This window comes from Buteo buteo, chromosome 31 (genome assembly GCF_964188355.1).
Source record: "Buteo buteo chromosome 31, bButBut1.hap1.1, whole genome shotgun sequence".
Taxonomy (NCBI): domain Eukaryota; kingdom Metazoa; phylum Chordata; class Aves; order Accipitriformes; family Accipitridae; genus Buteo; species Buteo buteo.
The window spans coordinates 2,929,602-2,957,008 of record NC_134201.1 but is presented as its reverse complement, the minus strand read 5'-3'; the positions used below and the strand labels follow the sequence as shown (position 1 = coordinate 2,957,008).

The window sequence follows — 27,407 nt, the reverse complement described above, 5'->3', positions numbered from 1 at the left end:
ATCACCACATAAACCCCCCAAAACACCACATAAACCCCCCAAAACACCACATAAACCCCCAAATCACCACATAAACCCCCCAAATCACCACATAAACCCCCCAAAACACCACATAAACACCCAAGTCACCCCATAAACCCCCAAAAAACACCCCATAAACCCCCAAATCACCACATAAACCCCCCAAAACACCACATAAACCCCCAAATCACCACATAAACCCCCCAAAACACCACATAAGCCCCCAAATCACCACATAAACCCCCAAAAAACACCACATAAACCCCCAAAAAACACCACATAAACCCCCCAAAACACCACATAAACCCCCCAAAACACCCCATAAACCCCCAAAACACCCCATAAACCCCCCAAAACACCACATAAACCCCCCAAAACACCACATAAACCCCCAAATCACCACATAAACCCCCCAAAACACCACATAAACACCCAAGTCACCCCATAAACCCCCAAAAAACACCCCATAAACCCCCAAATCACCACATAAACCCCCCAAAACACCACATAAACCCCCAAATCACCACATAAACCCCCCAAAACACCACATAAGCCCCCAAATCACCACATAAACCCCCAAATCACCACATAAACCCCCCAAATCACCCCATAAACCCCCCAAAACACCCCATAAACCCCCCAAACCACCGCATAAACCCCCAAATCACCCCATAAACCCCCCAAAACACCACATAAACCCCCCAAATCACCACATAAACACCCAAATCACCACATAAACCCCCCAAAACACCACATAAACACCCAAGTCATCCCATAAACCCCCAAAAAACACCCCATAAACCCCCAAATCACCACATAAACCCCCCAAAACACCACATAAACCCCCAAATCACCACATAAACCCCCCAAAACACCACATAAGCCCCCAAATCACCACATAAGCCCCCAAATCACCACATAAACCCCCAAAAAACACCCCATAAACCCCCCAAAACACCACATAAACCCCCCAAAACACCACATAAACCCCCCAAAACACCACATAAACACCCAAAACACCCCATAAACCCCCCAAAACACCACATAAACCTCCAAATCACCCCATAAACCCCCCAAATCACCACATAAACCCCCCAAATTACCCCATAAACCCCCCAAAACACCCCATAAACCCCCAAATCACCCCATAAACCCCCCAAAACACCACATAAACCCCCCAAAACACCACATAAACACCCAAATCACCACATAAACCCCCCAAATCACCACATAAACCCCCCAAACCACCCCATAAACCCCCAAATCACCCCATAAACCCCCCAAAACACCACATAGACCCCCAAATCACCACATAAACCCCCCAAATCATCACATAAACCCTCAAATCACCACACGTATATCCCGGTTCGGGAGGGGGGGGGACACACACGGGCCTCACCTGCAGCCGCGCCGTGGGGCCGGGAGCGGCGCCATCGCCGGGGGGCGGCGGCGGGGAACGGCGAGAGGAGGAGGAGGAGGAGGAGGAGAAGAGGAGGAGGAAGGAGAAAAAAAGAGGAGGAGGGGGGGAGGAAGGCCCCACCGGGGCCGCCGCCGCCCGCCCGCCCCCCCCCCTCCGCCACCGCTACCGCCTCCGCAAAATGGCGGCCGGCGGCGCCGCGCAAGGGACGACGGGAAGCGTAGTCCCGGGGGGAGTGTCTCCGCGGCGGCAGCCAATCAGAAGCGGCGCTGGGAGGGGAGTGGGCGGGAGGATGGCGGGGAGAAAGCCACGCCCCTTCCTCCTTGCCGTTGAGGATCATAGAGGTGGCGCGGGGGTGAAGGGGGTAAGCGCGGTCCTCCGAGGCGGCTAGAGAGGCCGCGGGGCGGGGGGAGGGTGGGCGCCGACCGGAAGTGGCGTCGCTGAGGCGGAAGATGGGGGGGGTTGTTTCTCGTTCCCCCCCCCCCGGTTAAAACGGCGGCCGGGCCCGGCGGCCGCGCTGGGTCCCGGGGGGGGGGGACACGGTTATAGACACGGATGGGGGGGGCTCTGCTGGGGGTGAGTGGGGGGGGGGGTCCTGGGATAAATTGGGGGAGGGGGAGGGTTGGGGGGGGGGGCTGGTGTGGATTGGGGGGGGCAGGATTATGGGGGGGGGTCTTGGTATAGATTGGGGGGGGTTTAGGGTTATGGGGGGGGGCCTGGTGTGGATTGGAGGGGCTCAGGGATATGGGGGGGGGTCTTGGTATAGATTGGGGGGGTAGGGTTATGGGGGGGGGGCCTGGTGTGGATTGGGGGGGGGCTCAGGGATATGGGGGGGGCCTCAGGATTATGGGGGGGGGTCCTTGGTGTGAATTGGGGGGGGTCCTGGTATAGATTGGGGGGGGGGGTTAGGGGTATGGGGGGGGTCTTGGTATCGATTGGGGGGGGCTCAGGGGTATGGGGGGGGTCCTGGTATAGATTGGGGGGGTTTAGGGTTATGGGGGGGGGGTCTGGGGTATGGGGGGGGGCCTCAGGATTGTGGGGGGGGCGCTGGTGTGAATTGGGGGGGGTCCTGGTATAGATTGGGGGGGCTTTAGGGGTATGGGGGGGGGCTGGTGTGAATTGGGGTGGCTCAGGGATGTGGGGGGGGTCTTGGTATAGATTTGGGGGGGTCAGGACTATGGGGGGGGTCCCTGGTGTGAATTGGGGGGGGTCCTAGTGTGAATTGGGGGGGGGGTCAGGGGTATGGGGGGGTCCCTGGTGTGAACTGGGGGGGCTGACAGGGGTTTGGGGGGGTCCCTGGTGTGAATTGGGGGGGTTCAGGGCTGGGGGGGGGGGGTCCCCAGCTCACCCCTCCCTCTCTCCCCCCCCCCCTCCAGGGCCGGGGGCTGACGGTGCCGGGGGTCCCGCGATGGAGGAGTGGGGGGGGGCGGGTGACCCCCCCCAGGAGCTGCAGTGGGACGTTGGCACCCCGGGTAAGGGCTGGGGACCGGGGGGGGGGGGTCCTGCCACCCATGGGGGGGGGTCCCTGAGCCCATGGGGGGGGTCCCTGAGGTCATGGGGGGGTCCCTGAGCACCCTGGGTGGCCCTTGAACCCACGGGGGGGGCCCTAGAGGTTATGGGGGGGGGGTCCTGCCACCCATGAGGGGGTCCCTGAGCCCCATGGGGGGGGGTCCTGAGCACCCTGGGTGCCCCCTGAGGTCACGGGAGGGGGGGTCTCTGAGGTCATGGGGGGGGGGGTCCCTGAGTTTTGGGGGGGTCCTGCCACCCAGAGGGGGGGTCCCTGAGCACCCTGGGTGCCCCCTGATCCCTCGGGGGGGGTCCCTGATCCCTCTGGGGGGGTCCCTGAGCACCCTGGGTGCCCCTGAGGTTACGGGGGGGGTCTCTGAGCCTTTAGGGGGGAGTCCCTGAGCACCCTGGGTGCCCCCTGAGGTTACGGGGGGGGGGTCCCTGAGCCCATGGGGGGGTCCCTGAGCCTTTAGGGGGGGTCCCTGAGCACCCTGGGTGCCCCTGAGGTTACGGGGGGGGGGGTCCCTGAGCCCATGGGGGGGTCCCTGAGCCTTTAGGGGGGGTCCCTGAGCACCCTGGGTGCCCCTGAGGTTATGGGGGGGGGGGGTCCCTGAGCCCATGGGGGGGGTCCTGAGCACCCTGGGTGCCCCTTGAGGTCATGGGGGGGGGGTCCCTGAGTTTTTCGGGGGGTTCTGCCACCCATGGGGGGGTCCCTGAGCACCTTGGGTGCCCCCTGCCGTCCTGGGGGGGGGGGGGGAACCCACTGCCATCCCCCTCCCCGCAGCCGCCTCCCCGCGCCGCCACCCCCACCGCCGCCGCCGCCGCCCCCCCCCCGCCGCCGCCGTCACCGCCGCCGCCCCCCCCCCGCCGCCGCCGCCGCCGCGGCCGTTCGCCTGCGGGGAATGCGGCAAACGCTTCGGCCTGAGCTCCCACCTGATCCGGCACCAGCGGAGCCACACGGGCGAGCGGCCCTTCGGCTGCGGCGCCTGCGGCAAAGCCTTCGCCCAACGCTCCGACCTGGCGCGCCACCACCGCACCCACACCGGCGAGCGGCACTACGCCTGCGGCGACTGCGGCAAGCGCTTCGCCGAGAGCTCCCACCTCCTGCGCCACCGCGTCACCCACTCCGGCGAGCGGCCCTTCCGCTGCCGGCTCTGCGGGAAGAGTTACGGCGACAGCTCCTACTTGGCCGTTCACCAACGCGCCCACACCGGCGCGCGGCCGTATCGGTGTCACCGGTGCGGGAAGGCGTTCGCCAGGAGTTCCACGCTGGCGCGGCATCAGCGGGTGCACGGCGGCGGCGCCAGGATCCGGGCGTGCGGGCAGAGGAGGGAGGAGCAACGGGGCGGCGAAGCGGCGGCGGGTCGGAACGGGATTGCGGCGGGTCGGAACGGGATTCCGGCGAATCGAACTGAAGTTCCGGCGAATCAAAGCGAAATTCCGACGAATCAAAGCGAAATTCCGACGAGTCGAAATGAAATTCTGAACCAAATCGATATTCCGCTGCATCGAACCGAAATTCTGAACCGAGTCGAAATTCCGCTGAATCGAACTGAAATTCGGAACCAAATCGAAATTCCGCTGAATCGAACTGAAATTCTGAACCCAATGGAAATTCCGCTGAATCGAACTGAAATTCTGAACCCAATGGAAATTCCGCTGAATCGAACTGAAATTCTGAACCCAATGGAAATTCCGCTGAATCAAACCGAAATTCTGAACCCAATGGAAATTCCGCTGAATCAAACCGAAATTCTGAACCCAATGGAAATTCCGCTGAATCAAACCGAAATTCTGAACCCAATGGAAATTCCGCTGAATCAAACTGAAATTCTGAACCCAATCGAAATTCCGCTGAATCGAACAGAAATTCGGAACCCAATCGAAATTCCGCTGAATCGAACCGAAATTCGGAACCAAATCGAAATTCCGCTGAATCGAACCGAAATTCGGAACCCAATCGAAATTCCGCTGAATCGAACAGAAATTCGGAACCAAATCGATATTCCGCTGAATCGAACCGAAATTCTGAACCAAATCGAAATTCCGCTGAATCAAACCAAAAAGGCGTTCGCCAGGAGTTCCACGCTGGCGCGGCATCAGCGGGTGCACGGCGGCGCCGCGAGGCTTCGGGCGTTCGGGCAGAGGAGGGAGGAGCAACGCGGCGCCGAAATTATGCCGGATCGAACCGGAGTCGCGAGTCGAAACGGAATTGCGACGAGTCGAAACAAAATTCCACTGAATCGAACCGAAATTCTGAACCAAATCGAAATTCCGCCGAACCGAGCCGAAATTCTGAACCAAATCGATATTCCACTGAATCAAACCGAAATTCCGAACCGAACTGAAATTCCGCTGAATCAAAGCAAAATTGCGCTGAATCGAAACGAAAATCTGAGCCAGATCGAAATTCCCCTGAATCGAACTGAAATTCTGAACCAAGTTGAAATTCCACTGAACCGAATCGAAATTCCGCCGAATCGAAATGAAATTCCACCAAATCGAACCGAAAATCCAAGCCAAATCAAAATTCCGCCGAACCGAGCTGAAATTCCGCCGAACCGAACTGAAATTCCGCCGAATCGAGCCAAAATTCCGAACCGAACCGAATCGCTGCAGCCAAGCCTTGAGCGAGGAGGGGTGGGGAGCTGGCCACGCCCCCTCGGCGGGGAGTGGGAGGGGCTACGCGGCGGCCACGCCCCCGAGGGGGCGGGGCTGGACCCGCCGTGGGAGGAGCCGTGCCTGACAGAAAAGGAGGACTGGGCTGGCCACGCCCCTCCGCCGGCCGAGCCCCGCCCCTTAGCGACGGAGTGGGCGGGGCTCAGGGGAAGCCGCGCCCCCGCCGAGGAGGCGGAGCCCCGCCCCTGCGAGTGGGCGGAGCCCGGCGGGAGCGGCGGCTCCGCCTCCTCCTCCTCGGAGGAGGAGTGGGCGGAGCCGCCGGCCGGCCCCGCCCCTTGCGGGCTGCGGGTGGGGGGCGAGTGGGCGGGGCTGCGCGCCCCGCCCCCCCGCCCGCCGCCCACCAATCCCCTGCGGGTGGTGGGGTGGCAGTGGGGGGTGGGGTGAGCGGGGGTTGGTTGGTTGTCCGGAAACCGGAAGGGGGCGGGGCGTCGGGAGGAAGGGAGGGGGCGTGGCCACCGCGCGGTCAATAAAAGACGCAACCGGACTCCGGCTCCGCCCCTCCTTCTCCCATTGGCCCGCCGGGCGCCGCGCGTCCCCATTGGTCGCTCCCTCTTCCCGGACCGCGCCCCTCCCCCCTCGCCGCTGATTGGCCGGCGGCTGCGCGCGCAGCTCGGCAGGGTGGGGGAGGGGCCGCGCTGCCGCCGCCACCGACCCCGGGCGTGTCCCCCCCCCTCCCCCTCCCCTCCCCCCACCCCCCGTCGCCATGGAAACGGGACCCCCACCCACCCCTCCCCCCCGCAAGATGGCCGCCGCCGCCCCCCCTCCTCCTCCTCCCGTCCCTGTGGCCAATGGGGTGAGGGCGGCGGCGAGGGCCAATGAGGGGTCGGAACCCAAGGGGGTCCCTCCGGAGGCGTCCAATGAGGGTCCGGAAGAGTCGGCGGGGTCAAAGGTGAGAGGGGAAAGGTCGGCGGGGGTCGGCGGCGGGGGGAAGGCGGCGGCGGCCGACGAGGAAGAGGAAGAGAGGAGGAGGGCAGCGGCGGCGGCGGCCAATGAGGAGGCCGGGCGGCGGCGGAGGGCGGTGGCGGGCGTGGCGGGGTCGACCGACGACATCGAGGGGTCAACGGTGACCGGCACCGGGTCAACGGTGGCCAATGAGGAGGCGGAAAGCCGCCGGAGGTCAATGGCGGCCATTGAGGGGTCACCGGCGGCCATCTTGGGGTCAACGGCGGCCATCTTGGGGTCAACGGCGACCGGCACGGGGTCAACGGTGGCCATCTTGGGGTCAACGGCGACCGGCGCGGGGTCAACGGCGACCGGCACGGGGTCAACGGTGACCGGCGCGGGGTCAACGGCGATCGGCGTGGCGTCAACGGCGGCCAATGAGGAGCTGGAAACCCATCGGAGGTCAACGGCAGCCATCACGGGGTCAACGGCCGCCATCTTGGGGTCAACGGTGATCGGCACGGGGTCAACGGCGGCCATTGGGGGGTCAACGATGACTGGCGCAGGGTCAACGGCGATCGGCACGGGGTCAACGGCGGCCAATGAGGAGCCGGAAACCCGTCAGAGGTCAACGGTGGCCATCGAGGGGTCAACGGTGACCGGCGGGGGGTCAACGGCGGCCATCATGGGGTCAACGGCGGCCATCATGGGGTCAACGGCGACCGGCGCGGGGTCAACGGTGATCGGCACGGGGTCGATGGCGGCTAACGTGGGGTCAAGAGCAGCCAATGAGGAGCCAGCAACCCATGAGAGATCAACGGCAGCCATTTCGGGGTCGACGGCGGCCATTTTGGGGTCGACAGCGGCCATTTCGGGGTCGACGGCGGCCATTTCGGGATCGACGGCGGCCAACGAGGAGCCGGAGCCTGGCGCGACCACCGCGGCGGCCATCTTAGAGCCGAGCGGATCCGAAGCTACGCCGGCCCCCCCCGCCGCCTCGCCGGCGGCCATCTTGGAGCCCTCGGCAGCCCCTCCGGCGGCCATTTCGGGAGCCAACGGGCCGGGTCGCGGCTCGCAGGGCAGTTTGGGTCCCGGAATTCCGGGTCCGCGGGGCGGAGACCTGGACTCGGTGAGCGTCCTGTCGGGAACGTTGGAATCGTTAGCCGGCCCTTTCCCCGACGACGCCAGTTCCATGGGTTCCGATTCGGAAGCGGCGGCGCCGTCCTACCGCCGAACCGACCGCTACGGCTTCCTGGGGGCAGCCAGTACTGCGAGGCGCCGTGAGTGACCCCGAAAACGGGACGTTTTACCCCAAAACGGGGCTTCCCCCCCCATCCCACCCCACCCCCCCCCAAAACCCCACGGCGGGACACGGCGTGGCCCGTCCCACCGTCGCCTCCGGGTTCGGGATTGGGTTTGGGTTGGGGGTTGGGGGGGCGACGAATCTCGCTATGGGGCAGGGAGGGGGGATTTTGGGGGGGAGCCGGTGGGGCTGGGGGTGTCGGGACCCCCTTTACCTGACACCCCCCCCCCTTTTTCGGCGCAGGGAGAGCTCGGTGCCGGTGGACGTGGCGCGGCAGCGGGAGCTGAAGTGGCTGGAGATGTCAACCCACTGGGACAAGTGGCTCTCGCGACGCTACCAGAAGGTGGGTCCTGCCCCATAGAGGGGTTCGGGGGGGGGGGTCCTCCTGCCCCATAGAAAGGTTTGGGGGTCTTTCTGCCCCATAGAGGGGTTTTGGGGGGGTTCTCCCTGCCCCATAGAGGGGTTTTGGGGGGGTCCTCCTGCCCCATAGAAAGGTTGGGGGTCTTTCTGCCCCATAGAGGGGTTTTGGGGGGGTTCTCCTGCCCCATAGAAAGGTTTGGGGGTCTTTCTGCCCCATAGAGGGGTTTTGGGGGGGTTCTCCTGCCCCATAGAGGGGTTTTGGGGGGGTCCTCCTGCCCCATAGAAAGGTTTGGGGGTCTTTCTGCCCCATAGAGGGGTTTTGGGGGGTTCTCCTGCCCCATAGCAGGGTTTGGGGGGGGTCTCCCTGCCCCATAGAGTGTTCTGTGGGGGTCCTCCTGCCCCCTAGAGGGGTGGGGGTCCATCTGCCCCATAGAAGGGTTTTGGGGCGGATTCTTCTGCCCCACAGAGGGGTTTTGGGGGGGTCCTCCTGCCCTATAGAGGGGTTTGGGAGGGTCCTGCTGCCCCATAGAAGGGATTGGGGGGTGTCCTTGCCCCATAGAGTGTTCTGGGGGGGGTCCTTCTACCCCATAGAGGGGTTTGGGAGGGTCTTCCTGCCCCCTAGAAAGGTTTGGGGGGGTCCTTCTGCCCCATAGAGGGGTTTGGGGGAGTCCTGCTGCCCCATAGAAGGGTTTGGGGGGGTCTTCCTGCCCCATAGAGGGGTTTTGGGGGGTGCTTTTACCCCATGGAGGCATTTGGGTGAGTCCCTCTGCCCCATGGAGGGGTTTGGGGGGGATTCTCCTGCCCCATAGAGGGGTTTTGGGGGGTGCTCCTGCCCCATAGAGGGGCTTGGAGGGGTCTTTCTGCCCCATAGAGGGGTTTGGGGGTCCTGCTGCCCCATAGAAAGGTTTGGGAGGGTCCTCCTGCCCCATAGAGGGGTTTGGGAGGGTCCTGCTGCCCCATAGAAGGGTTTGGGGGTCTCCCTGCCCCATAGAGGGGTTTGGGAGCGTCCTTCTGCCCCATAGAGGGGTTTGGGGGTGTCCCCCTGCCCCATAGAGGGTTTTGGGGGGGGTGCCCCTGCCCCATAGAGGGATTTGGGAGGGTCTTTTTACCCCGTAGAAGGATTGGGGGGGTCCTGCTGCCCCATAGAGGGGTTTGGGGGTGTCCCCTTGCCCCATAGAGAGCTTTGGGAGGGTCCTCCTGCCCCATAGAAGGGTTTGGGGAGTCTCCTTGCCCCATAGAGGGGTTTGGGGGTGTTCTCCTGCCCCATAGAAAGGTTTGGGGGTGACCCCTGCCCCATAGAGGGCTTTGGGGGGGTCCCTCTGCCCCATAGAGGGGTTCCGGGGGTCGTCCTGCCCCATAGAAGGGTTCGGGGCGGGGGCGATGCCTCTGCCCCATGGCGGGGGTCGTGGGTCTCGCCGTGGGTCCGTCTGTCCGTGGGTTTGTCAGTGGGTCCATCTGTGGGTCTTGCTGTGGGTCTGTCTGTCCGTGGGTCTGTCCGTGGGTCTGTCTCACTGTGGGTCTCGCCGTGGGTCTCACCATGGGTCTCGCTGTGGGTCTGTCTGTCCGTGGGTCTCGCTGTGGGTCTGTCCGTGGGTCTTGCCATGGGTCTGTCTGTCCGTGGGTCTCGCCGTGGGTCTCAGTGTGGGTTTTGCTGTGGGTCTGTCTGTCTGTGGGTCTGTCCGTGGATGTCGCTGTGGGTCTCGCTGTGGGTCTGTCTGTGGGTCTGTCTGTCCGTGGGTCTTGCCACGGGCCTGTCTTGCCGTGGGTCTGTCTGTGGGTCTTGCCATGGGTCTTGCCGTGGGTCTGTCCGTGGGTCTTGCCGTGGGTCTGTCTATCCGTGGGTCTCAGTGTGGGTCTGTCTGTGAGTCTGTCTGTCCATGGGTCTCGCCGTGGGTCTGTCCGTGGGTCTTGCCATGGGTCCATCTGCCTGTGGGTCACGCCGTGGGTCCGTCCGCCGGCGGATCTCGCCGTGGGTCACGCCGTGGGTCCGTCTGTCTGTGGGTCTCACTGTGGGTCTGTCCGTGGGTCACGCCGTGGGTCCCCCCGCCGGCCGGTCACGCCGTGGGTCACGCCGTGGGTCTCGCCGTGGGGCAGGTGAAGCTCCGCTGCCGCAAAGGCATCCCCTCCTCCCTGCGCGCCCGCGCCTGGCAGCTCCTCTCCGACAGCAAAGCCCTCCTCGACCGCAACCCCGGCCTCTTCCAGGTGAGGAACGGGAGGGAGGAGACCGGGGCGTGGCCGGGCGTGGCCCCACCCCCCCAGAGGGTCACGCCCCGCCCCGCCCGCAGGAGCTGGAGCGCCAGCCGGGGGAGGCGCGGTGGCTGGACGCCATCGAGAAGGATTTGCACCGGCAGTTCCCCTTCCACGAGATGTTTGTCGCCCGGGGCGGGCACGGGTAGGACACGCCCGCTGGGCGGGGACACGCCCTTCCGGGGTGGGGTGGGGCGGGGCGGGCACGACACGCCCTCTTAGGGCACGCCCACCCTGCTGGGTCCAACCCTCGAAGGGGTTTTGCCCCCCTCCCCAGGGGGGACCGCGCCCCCTCTCCAGGGTGGCCACGCCTTCCTGCTGCATGGCCACGCCCCTGGGTGGGCGTGTCCCTTTGTGAGTGGCTCCGCCCCCTTCTCCAGGCTGGCTCCCCCCACTTGTGGGTTGGCTGCTCCCCCTCTGGGTTGGCTCCTCCCCTTGTCTGTTGGCTCCTCCTCCCTGTGGGTTGGCTCCTCCTCCCTGTGGGTTGGCTCCTTCCCTTGTGGGTTGACTGCTCCCCTCGTGGGTTGGCTCCTCCCCTCATGGATTGGTTTCTCCTCCTCTGGGCTGGCTCCTCCCCCATGTGGGTTGGCTCCTCCCCCAAGTGGGTTGGCTCCTCCCCCTCTGGGTTGGCTCCTCTCCCTTGTGGGTTGGCTCGTCCCCTTCTGGGTTGACTCCTCCCCCTTCTGGGCTGGCCCCTCCCCCTCCAGGCTGGCCCCTCCCCCTCCAGACTAGCCCCTCCTCCTTCCAGGCTAGCTCCTCCCCCTTCCAGACCAGCCCCTCCCCCTCCCCCCCCCCCCCACTCCGACCCTTTCCCCGTTACCTCCTCCCGCTCCGGGAAGTCAAAGACCCCACCTCCCCCCCTCCGCGGCGTCTGACTCCTCCCCCGGCCACGCCCGGCCACGCCCACAGGCAACAGGACCTGTACCGCATCCTGAAGGCCTACACCGTCTACCGCCCCCAGGAGGGGTATTGCCAAGCCCAGGCCCCCGTCGCCGCCGTCCTCCTCATGCACATGCCCGCCGAGGTGAGGTCACGGGGGTGGGGTCACGGGGGAGGGGGTCACGGGATGCTGGGCGTGGTCACGCCGCTGACCCCTCCCCTCCCCGCCCCTCCCCCAGCAAGCTTTTTGGTGCCTGGTGCAGATCTGCGAGAAGTACCTGCCCGGTTATTACAGCGCCGGCCTGGTGAGGGGAGGGGCTGGGGGGGGGGCGGGGGCGGGGCAACGGGGTCAACGGGGGGGTGGGAGGTCAATGGGGGTCAACGGGGGTCAACGGGGGTCAATGGGGGCCGGCGGTGGTCAACGGGGGGGGGGGGCAATGGGGTTGATCGTGGTCAACGGCTCGGGGGGCAACGAAGGATGACGGGTGGCCAATGGGGGTCAGTCGGGGTCGACGGGGGCCAATGGGGGTCAGGGAAGGATGATGGTGGCCAATGGGGGTCAACGGGAGCCAATGGTGGCCAATGGGGGTCAGTGGTGGCCAACAGAGGCCAATGGGGGCCAACAGGAGCCAATGGGGAGACGCTGGGGGTCAGTGGGAGCCAGTGGTGGCCAATGGGGGTCAGTGGTGGCCAACGGGGGCCAACGGAGGCCAATAGAAGCCAACGGGGGCCAACGGGAGCCAACGGGGGCCAACGGGGAGACGCTGGGGGTCAGCGGGAGCCAATGGTGGCCAATGGGGGTCAGTGGTGGCCAATGGGGGTCAATGGAGGCCAATAGAAGCCAACGGGGGTCAATGGTGGCCAATGGTGGCCAACAGGGGTCAATAGAGGCCAACAGAAGCCAACGGTGGCCAATGGGGGTCAGTGGTGGCCAATAGAAGCCAACGGTGGCCAATGGGGGTCAATGGTGCCCAACGGGGGTCAATGGAGGCCAATAGAAGCCAACGGTGGCCAATGGGGGTCAATGGTGGCCAACGGGGGTCAACGGTGGCCAATAGAAGCCAACGGTGGCCAATGGGGGTCAATGGTGGTCAATGGGGGTCAATGGTGGTCAATGGGGGTCAATGGTGGCCAATGGGGGTCAACGGTGGCCAGTGGGGGTCAATGGTGGCCAATGGGGGTCAACGGTGGCCAACGGGGGTCAACGGTGGTCAACGGCAGCCAACGGAAGCCAACAGCGGCCACCGGGGAGACGCCGGGGCGGCCACCGGAAGCCATCGAGCCGGTGTTCCGCCTCTGACCCCGCCCTCCCCCCGTGTCCCCGCCCCCCAGGAGGCGGTGCAGCTGGACGGGGAGGTGTTCGGGGCGTTGCTGCGCCGGGCGGCCCCCGCCGCCCACCGGCACCTTCGGCGTTTCCGGGTGGAGCCGGTGCTTTACCTCACCGAGTGGTTCATGTGCATCTTCGCCCGCAGCCTGCCCTGGGCCGCCGTCCTGCGCGTCTGGGACATGTTCTTCTGCGAGGGTAGGGGGCGGAGCGGCGGGCGGGGCGGGGCGGGAGGGGGGCGGCGGCCACGCCCGCCGCCACGCCCGCGCGGCCCGCGTCTTCGCGCTGACGGCCCGCGGCCGCGGCCCACCTCCCGTCTCCGTGTCCCACATCCCACGTCCACCTCCGTGTCCCACGTCTGTGTCCCACCTCCGCATCCGTGTCCCATGTGCCGTGTCCCACCTCCACGTCCCGTGTCCCGTGTCCCACTTCCGTGTCCCGTGTCCCGTGTCCCACCTCCGTGTCCCATGTCCCACCTCCGTGTCCCATGTCCCACCTCCGCATCCGTGTCCCATGTCCCACCTCCTCATCCGTGTCCCGTGTCCCACCTCCGTGTCCCATGTCCCACCTCCGCATCCGTGTCCTGTGTCCCGTGTCCCACCTCCGTGTCCCGTGTCCCACCTCCGCATCCGTGTCCTGTGTCCCACCTCCGTGTCCTGCGTCCCACCTCTGCATCCATGTCCCGTGTCCCGTGTCCCACCTCCGTGTCCCGTGTCCCACCTCCGCATCCGTGTCCCATGTCCCACCTCCTCATCCGTGTCCCGTGTCCCACCTCCGTGTCCCATGTCCCACCTCCGCATCCGTGTCCTGTGTCCCGTGTCCCACCTCCGTGTCCCGTGTCCCACCTCCTCATCCGTGTCCCATGTCCCACCTCCTCATCCGTGTCCCGTGTCCCACCTCCGTGTCCCATGTCCCACCTCCGCATCCGTGTCCCATGTCCCACCTCCGTGTCCTGCGTCCCACCTCTGCATCCATGTCCCGTGTCCCACCTCCGTGTCCCGTGTCCCGTGTCCCACCTCTGTGTCCTGTGTCCCACCTCCTCATCCATGTCCCATGTCCCACCTCCGTGTCCCGTGTCCCACCTCCGTGTCCGTGTCGCACATCCTACATCCACGTCCCACGTCCCCCATCTTCACGCCAACGTCCCGCCTCCCATCTCCACGTCCCGTCTCCGTGTCCCGTGTTCCACGTCCACGTCCACGTCCCACATCCACGTCCCACATCCCCACATCCACATCCCACGTCCCACGTCCCCCATCTTCACGCCAACGTCCCGCCACCCATCTCCACGTCCCACCACCTACCTCCATGTCCCACCTCCCACGTCCCCCATCTTCACCCCAACGTCCCACCCCCACGTCCCGCCTCCCGTCTCCCCATCCCACCTCCGTGTCCCGTGTCCCACATCCGTGTCCCACCTCCCACGTCCATGTCCCACCTCCCATATCCATGTCCCACATCCATGTCCCGTGTCCCACGTCTGTGTTCTGTGTCCCACATCCACATCCCACCACCCACATCCACGTCCCAAATCCATGTCCCACCACCCCCATCCATGTCCCACCACCCACCTCTACGTCCCACCTCCCAAATCAACGTCCCACCACCCACCCCCACGTCCCACCACCCACCTGCACGTCCCAAATCCACCTCCCACCACCCACCTCCACGTCCCACCACCCACATCCACCACCCCATCCACGTCCCACCACCCACCCCCATGTCCCAAATCCACCTCCCACCACCCACCTCCACATCCCACCACCCACATCCACCACCCCATCCACGTCCCACCACCCACCCCCATGTCCCAAATCCACCTCCCACCACCCCCCCACGTCCCACCACCCCCATCCACGTCCCAAATCCACGTCCTACCACCCACATCCACCACCCCATCCACATCCCACCACCCACCTCCACGTCCCAAATCCACGTCCCACCACCCATCTCCACGTCCCACCACCCACCTCCACCTCCCAAATCCACCTCCCACCACCCCCCCACGTCCCACCACCCACATCCACGTCCCAAATCCACATCCCACCACCCACATCCACCACCCCATCCACGTCCCACCACCCACCTCCACGTCCCACCACCCACCCCCACATCCCACCACCCACATCCATGTCCCACCTCCATGTCCCACCACCCACCTCCACGTCCCACCACCCATCCCCATGTCCCAAATCCACGTCCCACCACCCACCCCCATGTCCCACCACCCCCATCCACGTCCCACCACCCAAATCCACGTCCCACCACCTCCATCCACGTCCCACCACCCACCCCCATGTCCCAAATCCACGTCCCACCACCCACCCCCATGTCCCACCACCCCATCCACGTCCCACCACCCACTCCCATGTCCCAAATCCACGTCCCACCACCCCCATCCACGTCCCAAATCCATGTCCTACCACCCACATCCACCACCCCATCCACATCCCACCACCCACCTCCATGTCCCACCACCCACCCCCACGTCCCACCACCCACCCCCATGTCCCAAATCCACCTCCCACCACCCCCCCACGTCCCACCACCCCATCCACGTCCCAAATCCACGTCCTACCACCCACATCCACCACCCCATCCACGTCCCACCACCCACCCCCACGTCCCACCACCCATCTCCATGTCCCACCACCCACATCCGCATCCCACTGCCCCATCCACGTCCCACCACCCACCTCCACATCCCAAATCCACGTCCCACCACCCATCCCCATGTCCCACCACCCATCTCCACGTCCCACCACCCCCATCCACGTCCCACCACCCACCTCCACGTCCCAAATCCACGTCCCACCACCCACCCCCATGTCCCACCACCCCATCCACGTCCCACCACCCACTCCCATGTCCCAAATCCACGTCCCACCACCCCCATCCACGTCCCAAATCCACGTCCTACCACCCACATCCACCACCCCATCCATGTCCCACCACCCACCTCCATGTCCCACCACCCACCCCCACGTCCCACCACCCACCCCCATGTCCCAAATCCACATCCCACCACCCCCCCACGTCCCACCACCCACATCCACGTCCCAAATCCACATCCCACCACCCACATCCACCACCCCATCCACGTCCCACCACCCCCATCCACATCCCAAATCCACGTCCCACCACCCACCCCCACGTCCCAAATCCACCTCCCACCTCCATGTCCCACCTCCCATGTCCCCCATCTTCACCCCCAACGTCCCACCACCCACCTCCACGTCCCACCCCCCACCCCCCCGCCCCCCCCCCGTCCCGTGTCCCCCCCCAGGGGTGAAGATCCTGTTCCGCGTGGGGCTGGTGCTGCTGCGCCAGGCGCTGGGGACCCCCGAGAAGCTCCGCGCCTGCCAGGGGATGTACGAGACCATGGAGCGGCTGCGCAGCGTGCCCCCCCCCGGCCTGCGGGAGGACGCCCTCGTCCAGCAGGTTCGGGGGGGGGGGGATTTTGGGGGGGATTTGGGGGGATTTGAGGGGGATTGGGGGGGATTTTGGGGGTGTTGGGGGGCATTTGGGGGGAGAATGGGGGGATTTGGGGGGGATTTGGGGGGATTTTGGGGGTGTTGGGGGGATTTGAGGGGGATTGGGGGGGATTTGAGGGGGATTTGGGGGGATTTGGGGGGGATTTGGGGGGGATTGGGGAGAATGGGGGGATTTGGGGGGGATTTGGGGGGATTTTGGGGGTGTTGGGGGGGATTTGGGGGAGAATGGGGGGTTTGGGGGGGATTTGGGGGGATTTTGGGGGTGTTGGGGGGATTTGAGGGGGATTGGGGGGGATTTGGGGGGGATTTGGGGGGATTTTGGGGGTGTTGGGGGGGATTTGGGGGGAGAATGAGGGGTTTGGGGGGGATTTGGGGGGATTTGAAGGGGATTGGGGGGATTTGGGGGGGGATTGGGGGAGAATGGGGGGGATTTGGGGGATTTTGAGAGTGTTGGGGTGGATTTGGGGGGAGAATGGGGGGTTTGGGGGGATTTTGGGGGGGATTGGGGGAGAATGGGGGATTTGGGGGGGATTTGGGGGGGATTTGGGGGGATTTTGGGGGTGTTGGGGGGATTTGAGGGGGATTGGGGGGATTTGGGGGGATTTTGGGGGTGTTGGGGGAGAATGGGGGGATTTGGGGGGGATTTGGGGGGATTTTGGGGGGATTGGGGAGAATGGGGGGATTTGGGGGGAGAATGGGGGGTTTGGGGGGGATTTGGGGGGATTTTGGGGGTGTTGGGGGGGATTTGGGGGATTTTGGGGGTGTTGGGGGGGATTTGGGGGGAGAATGGGGGATTTGAGGGGGATTGGGGGGATTTGGGGGGATTTTGGGGGGGATTGGGGGAGAATGGGGGGATTTGGGGGGATTTGGGGGGATTTTGGGGGTGTTGGGGTGGATTTGGGGGGAGAATGGGGGGATATGGGGGGATTGGGGGATTTTGGGGGGGATTGGGGGAGAATGGGGGGATTTGGGGGAGAATGGGGGGATTGGGGGATTTGGGGGGATTTTGGGGGGGATTTGGGGGGATTTTGGGGAGATTGGGGGAGAATGGGGGGACTTGGGGGGATTTTGGGGGGGATTTGGGGGGATTTTGGGGAGATTGGGGGAGAATGGGGGGACTTGGGGGGATTTTGGGGGGGATTGGGGCAGGATTGGGGGGATTTGGGTGGATTTCGGGGGATTGGGGGGAGAATGGGGGAGATTTGGGGGGGATTGGGGGGATTTTGGGGGTATTTGGGGGGAGAATGGGGGAGATTTGGGGGGGATTGGGATTTTGGGGGGTTGGGGGTGTTGGGGGATTGGAGGGGGATTTGGGGGGTGTTGAGGGGGATTGGGGTGGATTTGGGGGGGATTGGGGGGAGAATGGGGGATTTGGGGGGTGTGGGGGGAATTTGGGGGGTGTCAGGGGGATTTGGGGGTTTTGGGGGTGTTGGGGGGATTTAGGGGGTACTGGGGGGATTGGGGGGGCATTGGGGGCACTGGAGGGGTTTTGGGGGGCATTGGGGGGATACTGGAGGGGGAATTGGGGGGGGGTCCTGGGGGTAAATTGGGGGGGCTACTGGGGGGGGGGCACAGGAGGTTCCACGCCGCGCAAGCCATTTTTTTTGGGGTGGGGGGAAGGAAAACGGGAATAAACCGGGGGGGATTTTGGGGTCGGGGGGGGGTTTTGGGGGTGCTGTTGACATTGGGGGGGGGTCTCCCCATGTCCCCCCCCCCAGGTGACGTCGGTGCCGGTGACGGAGGCGCTGCTGGAGCGGGAGAGCGGGGCGCAGCTCCGGCGCTGGCGGGAGACGCGGGGGGAGCTGCAGCGGCCGCCCCCCCCCCGGCTACACGGGGCTCGGGCCATCCTGCAGGAGAAGAGGCGCTTGGGGGGGGGGGACCCCCAAAAAGAAGGAGGGACCCCCCCCCCCAAAGAGACCGCCCCCCCAAAAGAAGGAGGAGGGCGGAAAGGGGGGGGCGCCCCCCAAAAAGGGGGGGCCCAGAAAGAAGGAGAAGGCGGCAGCCGGCAAGGGGGGGGCACCCCGAAAGAAGGGGGTGCCCCGAAAGGGGGGGGCACCCCAAAAGAAGGGGGTGTCCCCCCCGCCCCCAGCGGAGGAGCGGAGGGGCTGCGGGACCCCCCCGGGTTGGGGGACGCCTATTTTTGAGGGTAGGTGGGAATGGGGGGGGGGGGGGGGGGGGGATTTTGGGGGGGGGGCGGATGGGTCTGGGGGGGGATTGATGGGGGTGGGGGGGGGATTGACAGTTTTGGGGGGGGATTGACAGTTTGGGGGGGTGATTGACAGTTTTGGGGGGGTGATTGACAGGTCTGGGGGGTGATTGACATTTTGGGGGGGGTGATTGACACTTTGGGGGGGGGGATTGACAGTTTTGGGGGGTGATTGACATTTTGGGGGGGGTGATTGACAGCTCTGGGGGGGGGTAATGGACAGTTTGGGGGGGTGATTGACAGTTTTGGGGGTGATTGACAGGTCTGGGGGGGTGATTGACAGGTCTGGGGGGGGTGATTGACAGTTTTGGGGGGGGGATTGACAGCTGGGAATGGGTTGATTGACAGTTTTGGGGGTGATTGACAGCTGGGAGGGGGTGGTTGACACTTTGGGGGGGGTGATTGACATTTTGGGGGGAGTGATTGACACTTTGGGGGGGTGATTGACAGTTTTGGGGGGGTGATTGACAGCTTTGGAGGAGGTTGGTTGACAGTTTTGGGGGGTGATTGACAGCTGGGAGGGGGTGGTTGACACTTTGGGGGGGTGATTGACATTTTGGGGGGGTGATTGACACTTTGGGGGGGTGATTGACAGTTTTGGGGGGGTGATTGACAGCTTTGGAGGAGGTTGGTTGACAGTTTTGGGGGGTGATTGACAGCTGGGAATGGGGTGATTGACAGTTTTGGGGGGGGTGATTGACAGTTTGGGGGGGTGATTGACAGCTGGAGGGGTGATTGACAGCTGGGAATGGGGTGATTGACAGTTTTGGGGGTGATTGACAGCTCTGGAGGGGGGTGATTGATGGGAGGGGGTGATTGACAGTTTTGGGGGGTGATTGACAGTTTTGGGGGAGTGATTGACAGCTGGGAGGGGGTGATTGACAGGTCTGCAGGGTGGTGATTGACAGTTTTGGGCGTTGATTGACAGCTCTGATGGGGTGATTGACAGTTTTGGGGGTGATTGGCAGGTCTGGGGGAGTGATTGACAGCTCTGGTGGGGTGATTGACAGGTCTGGGGGGTGAATGACAGTTTTGGGGGGGGTTGATTGACAGTTTTGGGGGTGATTGACAGCTGGGAGGGGGTGATTGACACTTTTGGGGGGGTGATTGACAGGTCTGGGGGGTGATTGACAGCTTTGGAGGGGGTTGGTTGACAGTTTTGGGGGGTGATTGACAGCTGGGAATGGGGTGATTGACACTTTTGGGGGGGGTGATTGACACTTTTGGGGGGGTGATTGACAGCTGGGAATGGGGTGATTGACAGTTTTGGGGGCGATTGACAGCTCTGGGGGTGATTGACACTTTTGGGGGGGTGATTGACAGTTTGGGGGGGTGATTGACAGGTCTGGGGGGTGATTGACAGCTGGGAGGGGGTGATTGACACTTTTGGGGGGGTGATTGACAGTTTTGGGGGGGTGATTGACAGCTGGAAGGGATGATTGACAGCTTGGAAGGGGGTGATTGACAGCTGGGAGGGGGTGATTGACACTTTTGGGGGGGTGATTGACAGTTTTGGGGGTGATTGACAGCTCTGCAGGGGGGTGATCGACAGTTTTTGGGGGTGACTGACAGCTCTGGAGGAGGATGATTGACAGCTCTGGTGGGGTTTGATTGACAGCTGCCATGAAAGGTGGCGGCCTCTGGTTGACGCCTTTGATTGACACCTGGATGGGAGCGGCGGGCGATCGGTGGGCGGCGCCTCCTTCTGATCGATCGCCAGCTCCCTGGGAAGCCGATGGACGCCCCTCGATCGATCGATCGATCGATTCTCGATCCAGTGATCAGCAGCCCGCGGATGATTGACAGCTCCCCGCCCCCCGCCCCCCCTCCTTGATTGACGCTCCGGCCAGCCCGTGATTGACAGCTCCGTCTGATCGACCGATCGATCGATCGATTGACTGACAGCTCCATCTGATTGATCGACAGCTCCGTGGGATCAATTGATTGATCGGCAGCTCCATCTGATTGACAGCTCCGGCTGATCAATTGATCGATCGATTGATTGACAGCTTCGTCTGATCGATTGACAGCTCCGTCTGATTGACAGCTCCGTCTGATCAATCAATCGACAGCTCCATCCAATTGATTGATCGATTGACAGCTCCGTCTGATTGACAGCTCTGTGGGATTGATTGATAGATTGACAGCTTCATCTGATCGATCGATCGATCGATGGACAGCTCCATCTGATTGATTGACAGCTCCGTCTGATTGACAGCTCCGTCTGATCGATCGACAGCTCCATCCGATTGATTGACAGCTCTGTCGGATTGATTGACAGCTCCGTCTGATCGATCGGTTGATTGACAGCTCCATGGGATTGATCGATCGATTGATCGACAGCCTCATCTGATTGATTGACAGCTCCGTCTGATCGATCGACAGCCCCATCCGATCGATGGATTGATTGACAGCTCCATCGAATTGATTGACAGCTCCGATTGATTGACAGCTCCATCCGATCGATCGATCGATGGACAACTCCGTCGGATTGATTGACAGCTCCGTGGGATTGACAGCTCCGTCTGATTGATCGACAGCTCCATCCGATCGATGGATCGATTGATTGATTGACAGCTCCATCTGATTGATCGATCGACAGCTCCATCCGATTGATCGACAGCCCCATCCGATCGATTGATCGATTGATTGACAGCTCCATCGAATTGATTGACAGCTCCGATTGATCGACAGCCCCATCCGATCGATCGATTGATTAATTGACAGCTCCGATCGATCGATCGATTGATTGACAGCTCCGATCGATCGATCGATTGATCGATTGACAGCTCCGTGGGATCGATCGATCGACTGATTGATTGACAGCTCCGTGGGATCGATTGACAGCTCCGTCCCATCGATATTGATCGATCGATGGCCGGATCGATCGATCGATGGACCCCGCCCCTCCCCCCGGTTGATTGACAGCCCCCCGCGCGCTTATTTAACGGGAACGCCCCCCCCGCCCCTCCCCCCCCCCCCGACATTTTGGGTCAAAAAAACCCCAAAACCGCGATCGCGGCCTCGAATTCCTCATTAATTTTTTTTTTATTTATTTTGCGACGCGGCCCCTTTAAGAGCGACCGGCTCCCCGCCCGACTTCCGGCGCGCGCCGATGGCGTCACTTCCGCCCGGAAGTGCCGCCGCCGCCGCCGCGCAACCACCGGCCGGGTGCGGGGCCCGCGGGAAAACACCGGGGAACGGGGGGTTCATTTGCATATGCAAATGAGGGGAGGGGCGCGGGGTAATTAAGGGGGGGATGGGGGAGAGAATTGGGGGTTAATGAGGGGGCGGGGCGCTAATTGGGGGTTAATGAGGGGGTGGGGGGTAATTAGCGGGGGTTAATTAGTGAGAAGGGGTTAATTAGAGGGGTTTAATTAATGGGGAGGGGTTAATTAGGGGGGTAAGGTGGGGGGAGGGGGATGGGGGGCGTTAATTGGGGTTAATTAGCGGCGGGGGGGGCGGGTAATTAAATGGGGGTGGTGCGGGGTAATGGGGGATGTTAATTAGGGGGGTTAATGGGGGTAATTAGGGAGGGGGGTTGGGGGGCGGGGGGATTAATTGGGGCTGGTAATGGGCGTTAATTAGGGGGGTTAAGGGGGGTTAATTGGGGGCGTTAATGGGCGTTAATTGGGGGCGTTAATGGGGCTAATTGGGGGCTGGTAATGGGGGTTCTTACAGGTTAATTAGCGCCATTAATGAGGGTTGATTAGCGCCGTTATTGGGGCTCAATTGGGGCCGTTAATGGGGGTTAATTGGGGCTGTTAATGGGGGTTAATTGGGGCCTAATTAGGGCCGTTAATGGGGGTTAATTGGGGCTGTTAATGGGCCTTAATTAGGGCCACGAACGCGGGTAATTGGGGGCTGGTAACAGGGTTCTCGGCACTAATTGGGGCCGCTAATGGGGGTTAATTAGCGCCGTTAATGGGAGGTAATTAGTGCTGGTAATGGGGGTTCTTGCAACCTAATTAAGGCTGTTAATGGGGGTTAATTAGCGCCATTAATGGGGCTACTTGGGGGCTGATAATGGGGGTTTGGGGGGTTAATTAGTGCAGTTAATATGGGTTGATTAGCGCCATTATTGGGGCTTAATTAGTACCATTAATGGGAGTTAATTGGGGCTGGTGATGGGGGTTCTTTGGGCCTAATTAGGGCTGTTAATGGGGGTTAATTGGAGCCGCTCATGGGCGTTAAATTGGGCTAATTGGGGGCTGGTAACAGGGGTCTGGGGGGTAATTAGCGCCATTAGTGCGAGTTAATTAGCACCATTAATGGGGATTAATTGGGGCTGGTGATGGGGCTTCTTGGGGCTTAATTAGGGCCATTAATGGGGGTTAATTAGCACCATTAAAGGAGCTAATTGGGGGCTGGTAATGGGGATTTGGGGGGTTAATTAGCACCGTTAGTGCGGGTTGATTAGCGCCGTTACTGGGGACTAATTAGGGCCATTAATGGGAGTTAATTGGGGCTGGCGATTGGGGTTCTTGGGGCCTAATTAGGGCCATTAATGGGGGTTAATTAGCCCCATTAATGGGCATTAATTAGGGCCATTAATGGAGCTAATTAGGGGATAGTAACGGGGTTTGGGGGGTTAATTAGCACCACTAATGGGGTTAATTAGCACCATTATCGGGGCTTAATCGAAGGTACTGATGGGGTTAATTAACACCATTAATGGGGATTAATTGGGGTTGGTTATGGGGGTTCTTGGGGCCTAATTAGGGCTGTTAATGGGGGTTTATTAGGGCCATTAATGGAGCTCATTGGGGGCTGGTAATGGGGGTTTTGGGGGTTAATTAGTGCCATTAGTGCGAGTTAATTGGAGGCATAATGGGGGTTAATTGGCGCCATTAATGGGAGTTAATTTGGGCTGGTAATGGGGGTTCTGGGGGCCTAATTACAGTTGTTAATGGGGGTTAATTGGAGCAATTAATAGGCATTAATTAGGACTATTAATGGATCTAATTAGGGGTTGGTAATGGGGGTTTGGGGGGTTAATTAGCATAATTAACGGGGTTAATTATCGCCGTTATCGGGGCTGAATCGGAGCCAGTGCTGGGGTTCATTAGCGCCGTTAATGGGGCCCCCCCCAGGAAGTTAATTAGCGCCGGTAACGAGCCGCCCCCCAGCCCCGATGGCGAAGCGCCGCCCCAGGTTCGAGGACCCCGAGGACGACGACGAGGAGGAGGAGGAGGAAGAGCCGCCCCCGCCCCCCCGCAAGAGGGTGAGCGCCGTGGGGCGGCCGTGGGGCAGCCGTGGGGCAGCTATGGGGCGGCTATGGGGCAGCTGTGGGGCTGTGGGGTGGCTATAGGGTGGCTATGGGGCGGCTATGGGGCAGCTATGGGGCAGTGGAGATGCTGTGGGGCAGCTGTGGGGCTGTGGGGTGGCTATAGGGTGGCTATGGGGCAGCTATGGGGCAGTGGAGAGGCTGTGGGGCAGCCGTGGGGCAGCTGTGGGGCTGTGGAGAGGCCGTGGGGCAGCTGTGGGGCAGCTATAGGGTGGCTATGGGCAGCTGTGGGGCTGTGGGGTGGCTACAGGGCTGCTATGGGGCAGCTATGGGGCAGTGGAGAGGCTGTGGGGCAGCCATGGGGCGGCTGTGGGGCTGTGGAGAGGCCGTGGGGCAGGTATAGGGTGGCTATGGGGCAGCTGTGGGGCTGTGGGGTGGCTATAGGGCGGCTATGGGGCACTGGAGATGCTGTGGGCAGCTGTGGGGCAGTGGAGAGGCTGTGGGGCAGCCGTGGGGCAGCTATAGGGTGGCTATGGGGCAGTGGAGAGGCTTCGGGGTAGCTATAGGGTGGCTATGGGGCAGCTATGGGGCAGTGGAGAGGCTGTGGGGCAGCCGTGGGGCGGCTGTGGGGCTGCGGAGAGGCTGTGGGGCAGCTATGAGGCAGCTATAGGGTACCCAGAGAGGTGTGGGGCAGCTATGGGGCAGCTGTGGGGCTGTGGAGAGGCCGTGGGGCAGCTATGGGGCAGCCATGGGGCAGCTATAGGGTGCCCAGAGAGGTGTGGGGCAGCCTTGGGGTGGCTATGAGGTGGCTATGGGGCAGCTATGGGGCTGTGGAGAGGCCGTGGGGCAGCTATAGGGCACCGTGGGGTGCCCAAAGAGCTGTGGGGCAGCCGTGGGGCGGCTTATGGGGCTGTGGTGAGGCCGTGGGGCAGCTATAGGGCACCATGCGGTGCCCAGGGAGGTGTGGGGTGGCTGTGGGGCAGCCGTGGGGCAGCTATAGGGGATCACGGGGGTGCCCCAGGGAGGTGTGGGGCAGCCGTGGGTCGGCCGTGGGTGTCTGTGGGTCGGCCGTGGGTCGCTGTGGGTCGCTGTGGGTTGGCTGTGGGTCGCTGTGGGTCGGCCGTGGGTCGCTGTGGGTCGCCGTGGGTCAGCCGTGGGTGTCTGTGGGTCGCCGTGGGTCAGCCGTGGGTCGCGCAGGCGGCGGTGGCCGTGGGGGGCCCGGGGAGCCGTTTTTCGGGGAAACCGTCGCTGGACAGTGACGAGGAGGACGAGGAGGAGGAGGAGGACGAAGGCTGCGGCGCCGGCGCCAAGTACGACCTGCTGCTGCCCCACGGCGAGGAGGGTGAGCGCTGGGGGGCCGCTATGGGGCGGCTGTAGGGGCTGTGGGGCGGCTGTGGGGTGGCTACGGGGTTCTATAGGGCGGCTATGGGGCTCTATAGGGGCTAGGGGGCGGCTATGGGGCAGCTATGGGGTTCTATAGGGCAGCTATAGGGCAGCGATGGGGGTCTATGGGGCTGTGGGGTGGCTATGGGGCAGCTATGGGGTTCTATAGGGCAGCTATGGGGCAGCGATGGGGGTCTATAGGGGCTGTGGGGCGGCTATGAGGCTCTATAGGAGCTGTGCAGTTGTTATGGGGCAGCTATAGGGGCTGTGGGGCGGCTGTGGGGTTCTACAGGGCGGCTATGGGGCAGCTATAGGGCAGCGATGGGGCTCTATAGGGGCTGTGGGGCAGCTATGGGGCGGCCGTGGGGTGGCTGTGGGGGTCTATAGGGCGGCTATGGGGCAGCTATAGGGCGGCTATGGGGCTCTATAGGGGCTGTGGGGCAGCTATGGGGCGGCCGTGGGGTGGCTGTGGGGGTCTATAGGGCGGCTATGGGGCAGCTATAGGGCGGCTATGGGGCTCTATAGGGGCTGTGGGGTGGCTATGGGGCAGCTATGGGCATCTATAGGGGCCGTGGGGTGGCTGTGGGGGGCTGTGGGGCAGCTATAGGGCAGCGATGGGGGTCTATAGGGGCTGTGAGGTGGCTATGGGGCAGCCGTGGGGTGGCTGTGGGGGTCTATAGGGCGGCTGTGGGGCAGCTGTGGGGGGCTATGGGGCAGCTATAGGGCGGCTATGGGGCTCTCTAGGGGCTGTGGGGTGGCTATGGGGCAGCTATAGGGCAGCTATGGGGGTCTATAGGGGCTGTGGGGCGGCTATGGGGCAGCCGTGGGGCTAGTGCAGGCCCTATGGGGCCCACAAAGCCCCGTAGGCGCTGCGGTGGGGATCTATGGGGCGTGGGGGAATCTGTGGGGCAGAGGGAGGGATCTGTGGGGCGGGGGGTGTGGCGCTGACGCCCCGCCCCGCCCGCAGGCGAGGAGGCGTGGCCGGGGGGGGCGGGGGAGGGGGGCGGCCCCCCCCTGACGCCCTTCAACCTGGTGGAGGAGTTGGCCGAGGGCTCCTTCGACCCCCAGGGGCACTTCCTGCCCCGCCGGGGGGGGCGGCGGCCCCCCGACCCCTGGCTGGAGGCCGTCGACTGGGTGAGCCGGAAGTGGGGAGGAAGTGGGGAGGAAGTGGGGGGGAAACGGGGGTCTGGGGGGGGGCAACAAGGGGGGGGAAAGGGGGAGTTGGGGGGGGAAACGGGGGGGAAATGGGGGGAAAGGGGGACGTGGGGGGGGAGTGGAGGGGGTGGACGGGGAGGAAGCGGGGAGGAAGTGGGGAGGAAGTGGGAGGAAGTGAGGGAAAGGGGGGAAATGGGGGTCTGGGGGAGGAAAGGGGGAGAAAATGGGGGGTTGGGGGGAATGGGGGACGTGGGGGGGGAATGGAGGGGGTGGGGAGGAAGTGGGGAGGAAGTGGGGGTTTGGGGGCAAAAGGGGGGTTTGGGGGGAACGGGTGGAAGAGGGATGGTGGGGGGAGTGGAGGGGGTGGAGGGGAAGGAAGTGGGGAGGAAACGGGGATGAAGTGAGGAGGAAATGAGGGAAGGGGGGAATGGGGGCTTGGGGGAGGAAAGGGGCAAAAATGGGGGTTTGGGGAGGGAAAACGGGGAAAGGGGGACATGGGGGGGAGCAGAGGGGAAGGAAGTGGGGAGGAAGTGAGGGAAGGGGGGAAATGGGGGTCTGGAGGAGGAAAGGGGGAGAAAATGGGGGGTTGGGGGGAATGGGGGATGTGGGGGGGGAATGGAGGGGTGGGGAGGAAGTGGGGGTTTGGGGGCAAAATGGGGGGTTTGGGGGGGAAACGGGGGGAAGGGGGACGTGGGGGGGAGTGGAGGGGGTGGAGGGGAAGGAAGTGGGGAGGAAACGGGGATGAAGTGAGGAGGAAATGAGGGAAAGGGGGGAATGGGGGCTTGGGGGAGGAAAGGGGCAAAAATGGGGGTTTTGGGAGGGAAAACGGGGGAAAGGGGGACATGGGGGGGGAGCAGAGGGGAAGGAAGTGGGGAGGAAGTGAGGGAAGGGGGGAAATGGGGGTCTGGAGGAGGAAAGGAGGGGAAAATGAGGGGTTTGGGGGGAAAGGGGGGGAAACGGAGGTTTGGGGGGGAATGGAGGGGGTGGAGGGGAAGGAAGTGGGGAGGAAGTGATGGAAAGGGGGAAATGGGGGGCGTGAGGGGGAAAGGGGGGAATCGGAAAATGTGGAGGAAATGGGGGAAAATGGGGGAAAGGGGAGGAAATGGGCTGGGGGGAAATGGGGTGGTGTTGGAGACAAGGGGGGGGCGCCTCGGGGGGGAAATGGGGGAGCTGGGGGAGGAAATGGGGGAAAATGGAGAGGAAATAGAGGAAAAATGGGGGGAAATAGAGAGGAAGTGAAGGGGAAACGCGAAGGAAATGGGGGGAAATGGGGAGGAAATGAGGGAAAATGGAGGAAAATGAGAAAATGAGGAGGAAGTGGGGG

The 27,407-nt window shown here is 63.3% G+C and overlaps 3 protein-coding genes and 1 long non-coding RNA gene across 7 annotated transcripts in view; 3 read left to right on the top strand and 1 right to left on the bottom strand.

Moving 5' to 3' along the window:
• Positions 1–1,908: 1,908 nt before the first annotated feature.
• LOC142026052 (uncharacterized) lies at positions 1,909–6,022 on the top strand. Its single transcript, XM_075018844.1, has 3 exons — positions 1,909–2,014; positions 2,815–2,910; positions 3,729–6,022. The coding sequence occupies exons 2-3, from the start codon at positions 2,847–2,849 to the stop codon at positions 6,005–6,007; spliced, it is 2,343 nt and encodes a 780-aa protein (XP_074874945.1). The 5' UTR covers positions 1,909–2,014; positions 2,815–2,846; the 3' UTR covers positions 6,008–6,022.
• A 289-nt stretch (positions 6,023–6,311) lies between these two features.
• LOC142026082 (uncharacterized) lies at positions 6,312–21,346 on the top strand. The gene is made up of 10 exons (XM_075018907.1): positions 6,312–7,780; positions 8,052–8,151; positions 10,263–10,370; positions 10,454–10,560; positions 11,325–11,439; positions 11,534–11,599; positions 12,627–12,816; positions 15,905–16,059; positions 17,831–18,258; positions 19,937–21,346. The coding sequence occupies exons 1-9, from the start codon at positions 6,327–6,329 to the stop codon at positions 18,254–18,256; spliced, it is 2,721 nt and encodes a 906-aa protein (XP_074875008.1). The 5' UTR covers positions 6,312–6,326; the 3' UTR covers positions 18,257–18,258; positions 19,937–21,346.
• On the bottom strand, positions 12,831–15,853 carry LOC142026086 (uncharacterized). Of its 4 annotated transcripts, XR_012648775.1 has the most exons (4): positions 14,097–15,853; positions 13,562–13,787; positions 13,490–13,515; positions 12,831–13,443 (listed from the first exon to the last, which is right to left on the bottom strand). It is a non-coding gene; the product is annotated as an uncharacterized LOC142026086 (long non-coding RNA). The 4 variants fall into 4 exon arrangements; XR_012648776.1 differs by having other exon boundaries at positions 12,831–13,094; positions 13,141–13,787; XR_012648774.1 differs by having other exon boundaries at positions 12,831–13,515.
• Positions 21,347–21,455: 109 nt separating the features above from the next.
• The window catches only part of LOC142026017 (uncharacterized), an 11,242-nt gene continuing 5,290 nt past the window's right edge, over positions 21,456–27,407 (top strand). The window contains exons 1-4 of the mRNA XM_075018767.1: positions 21,456–21,489; positions 23,448–23,542; positions 24,743–24,887; positions 25,896–26,084. Coding sequence (XP_074874868.1) covers positions 23,453–23,542; positions 24,743–24,887; positions 25,896–26,084 — 424 coding nt within the window. The 5' untranslated portion in view covers positions 21,456–21,489; positions 23,448–23,452. The remainder of the gene's footprint in view (positions 21,490–23,447; positions 23,543–24,742; positions 24,888–25,895; positions 26,085–27,407) is intronic.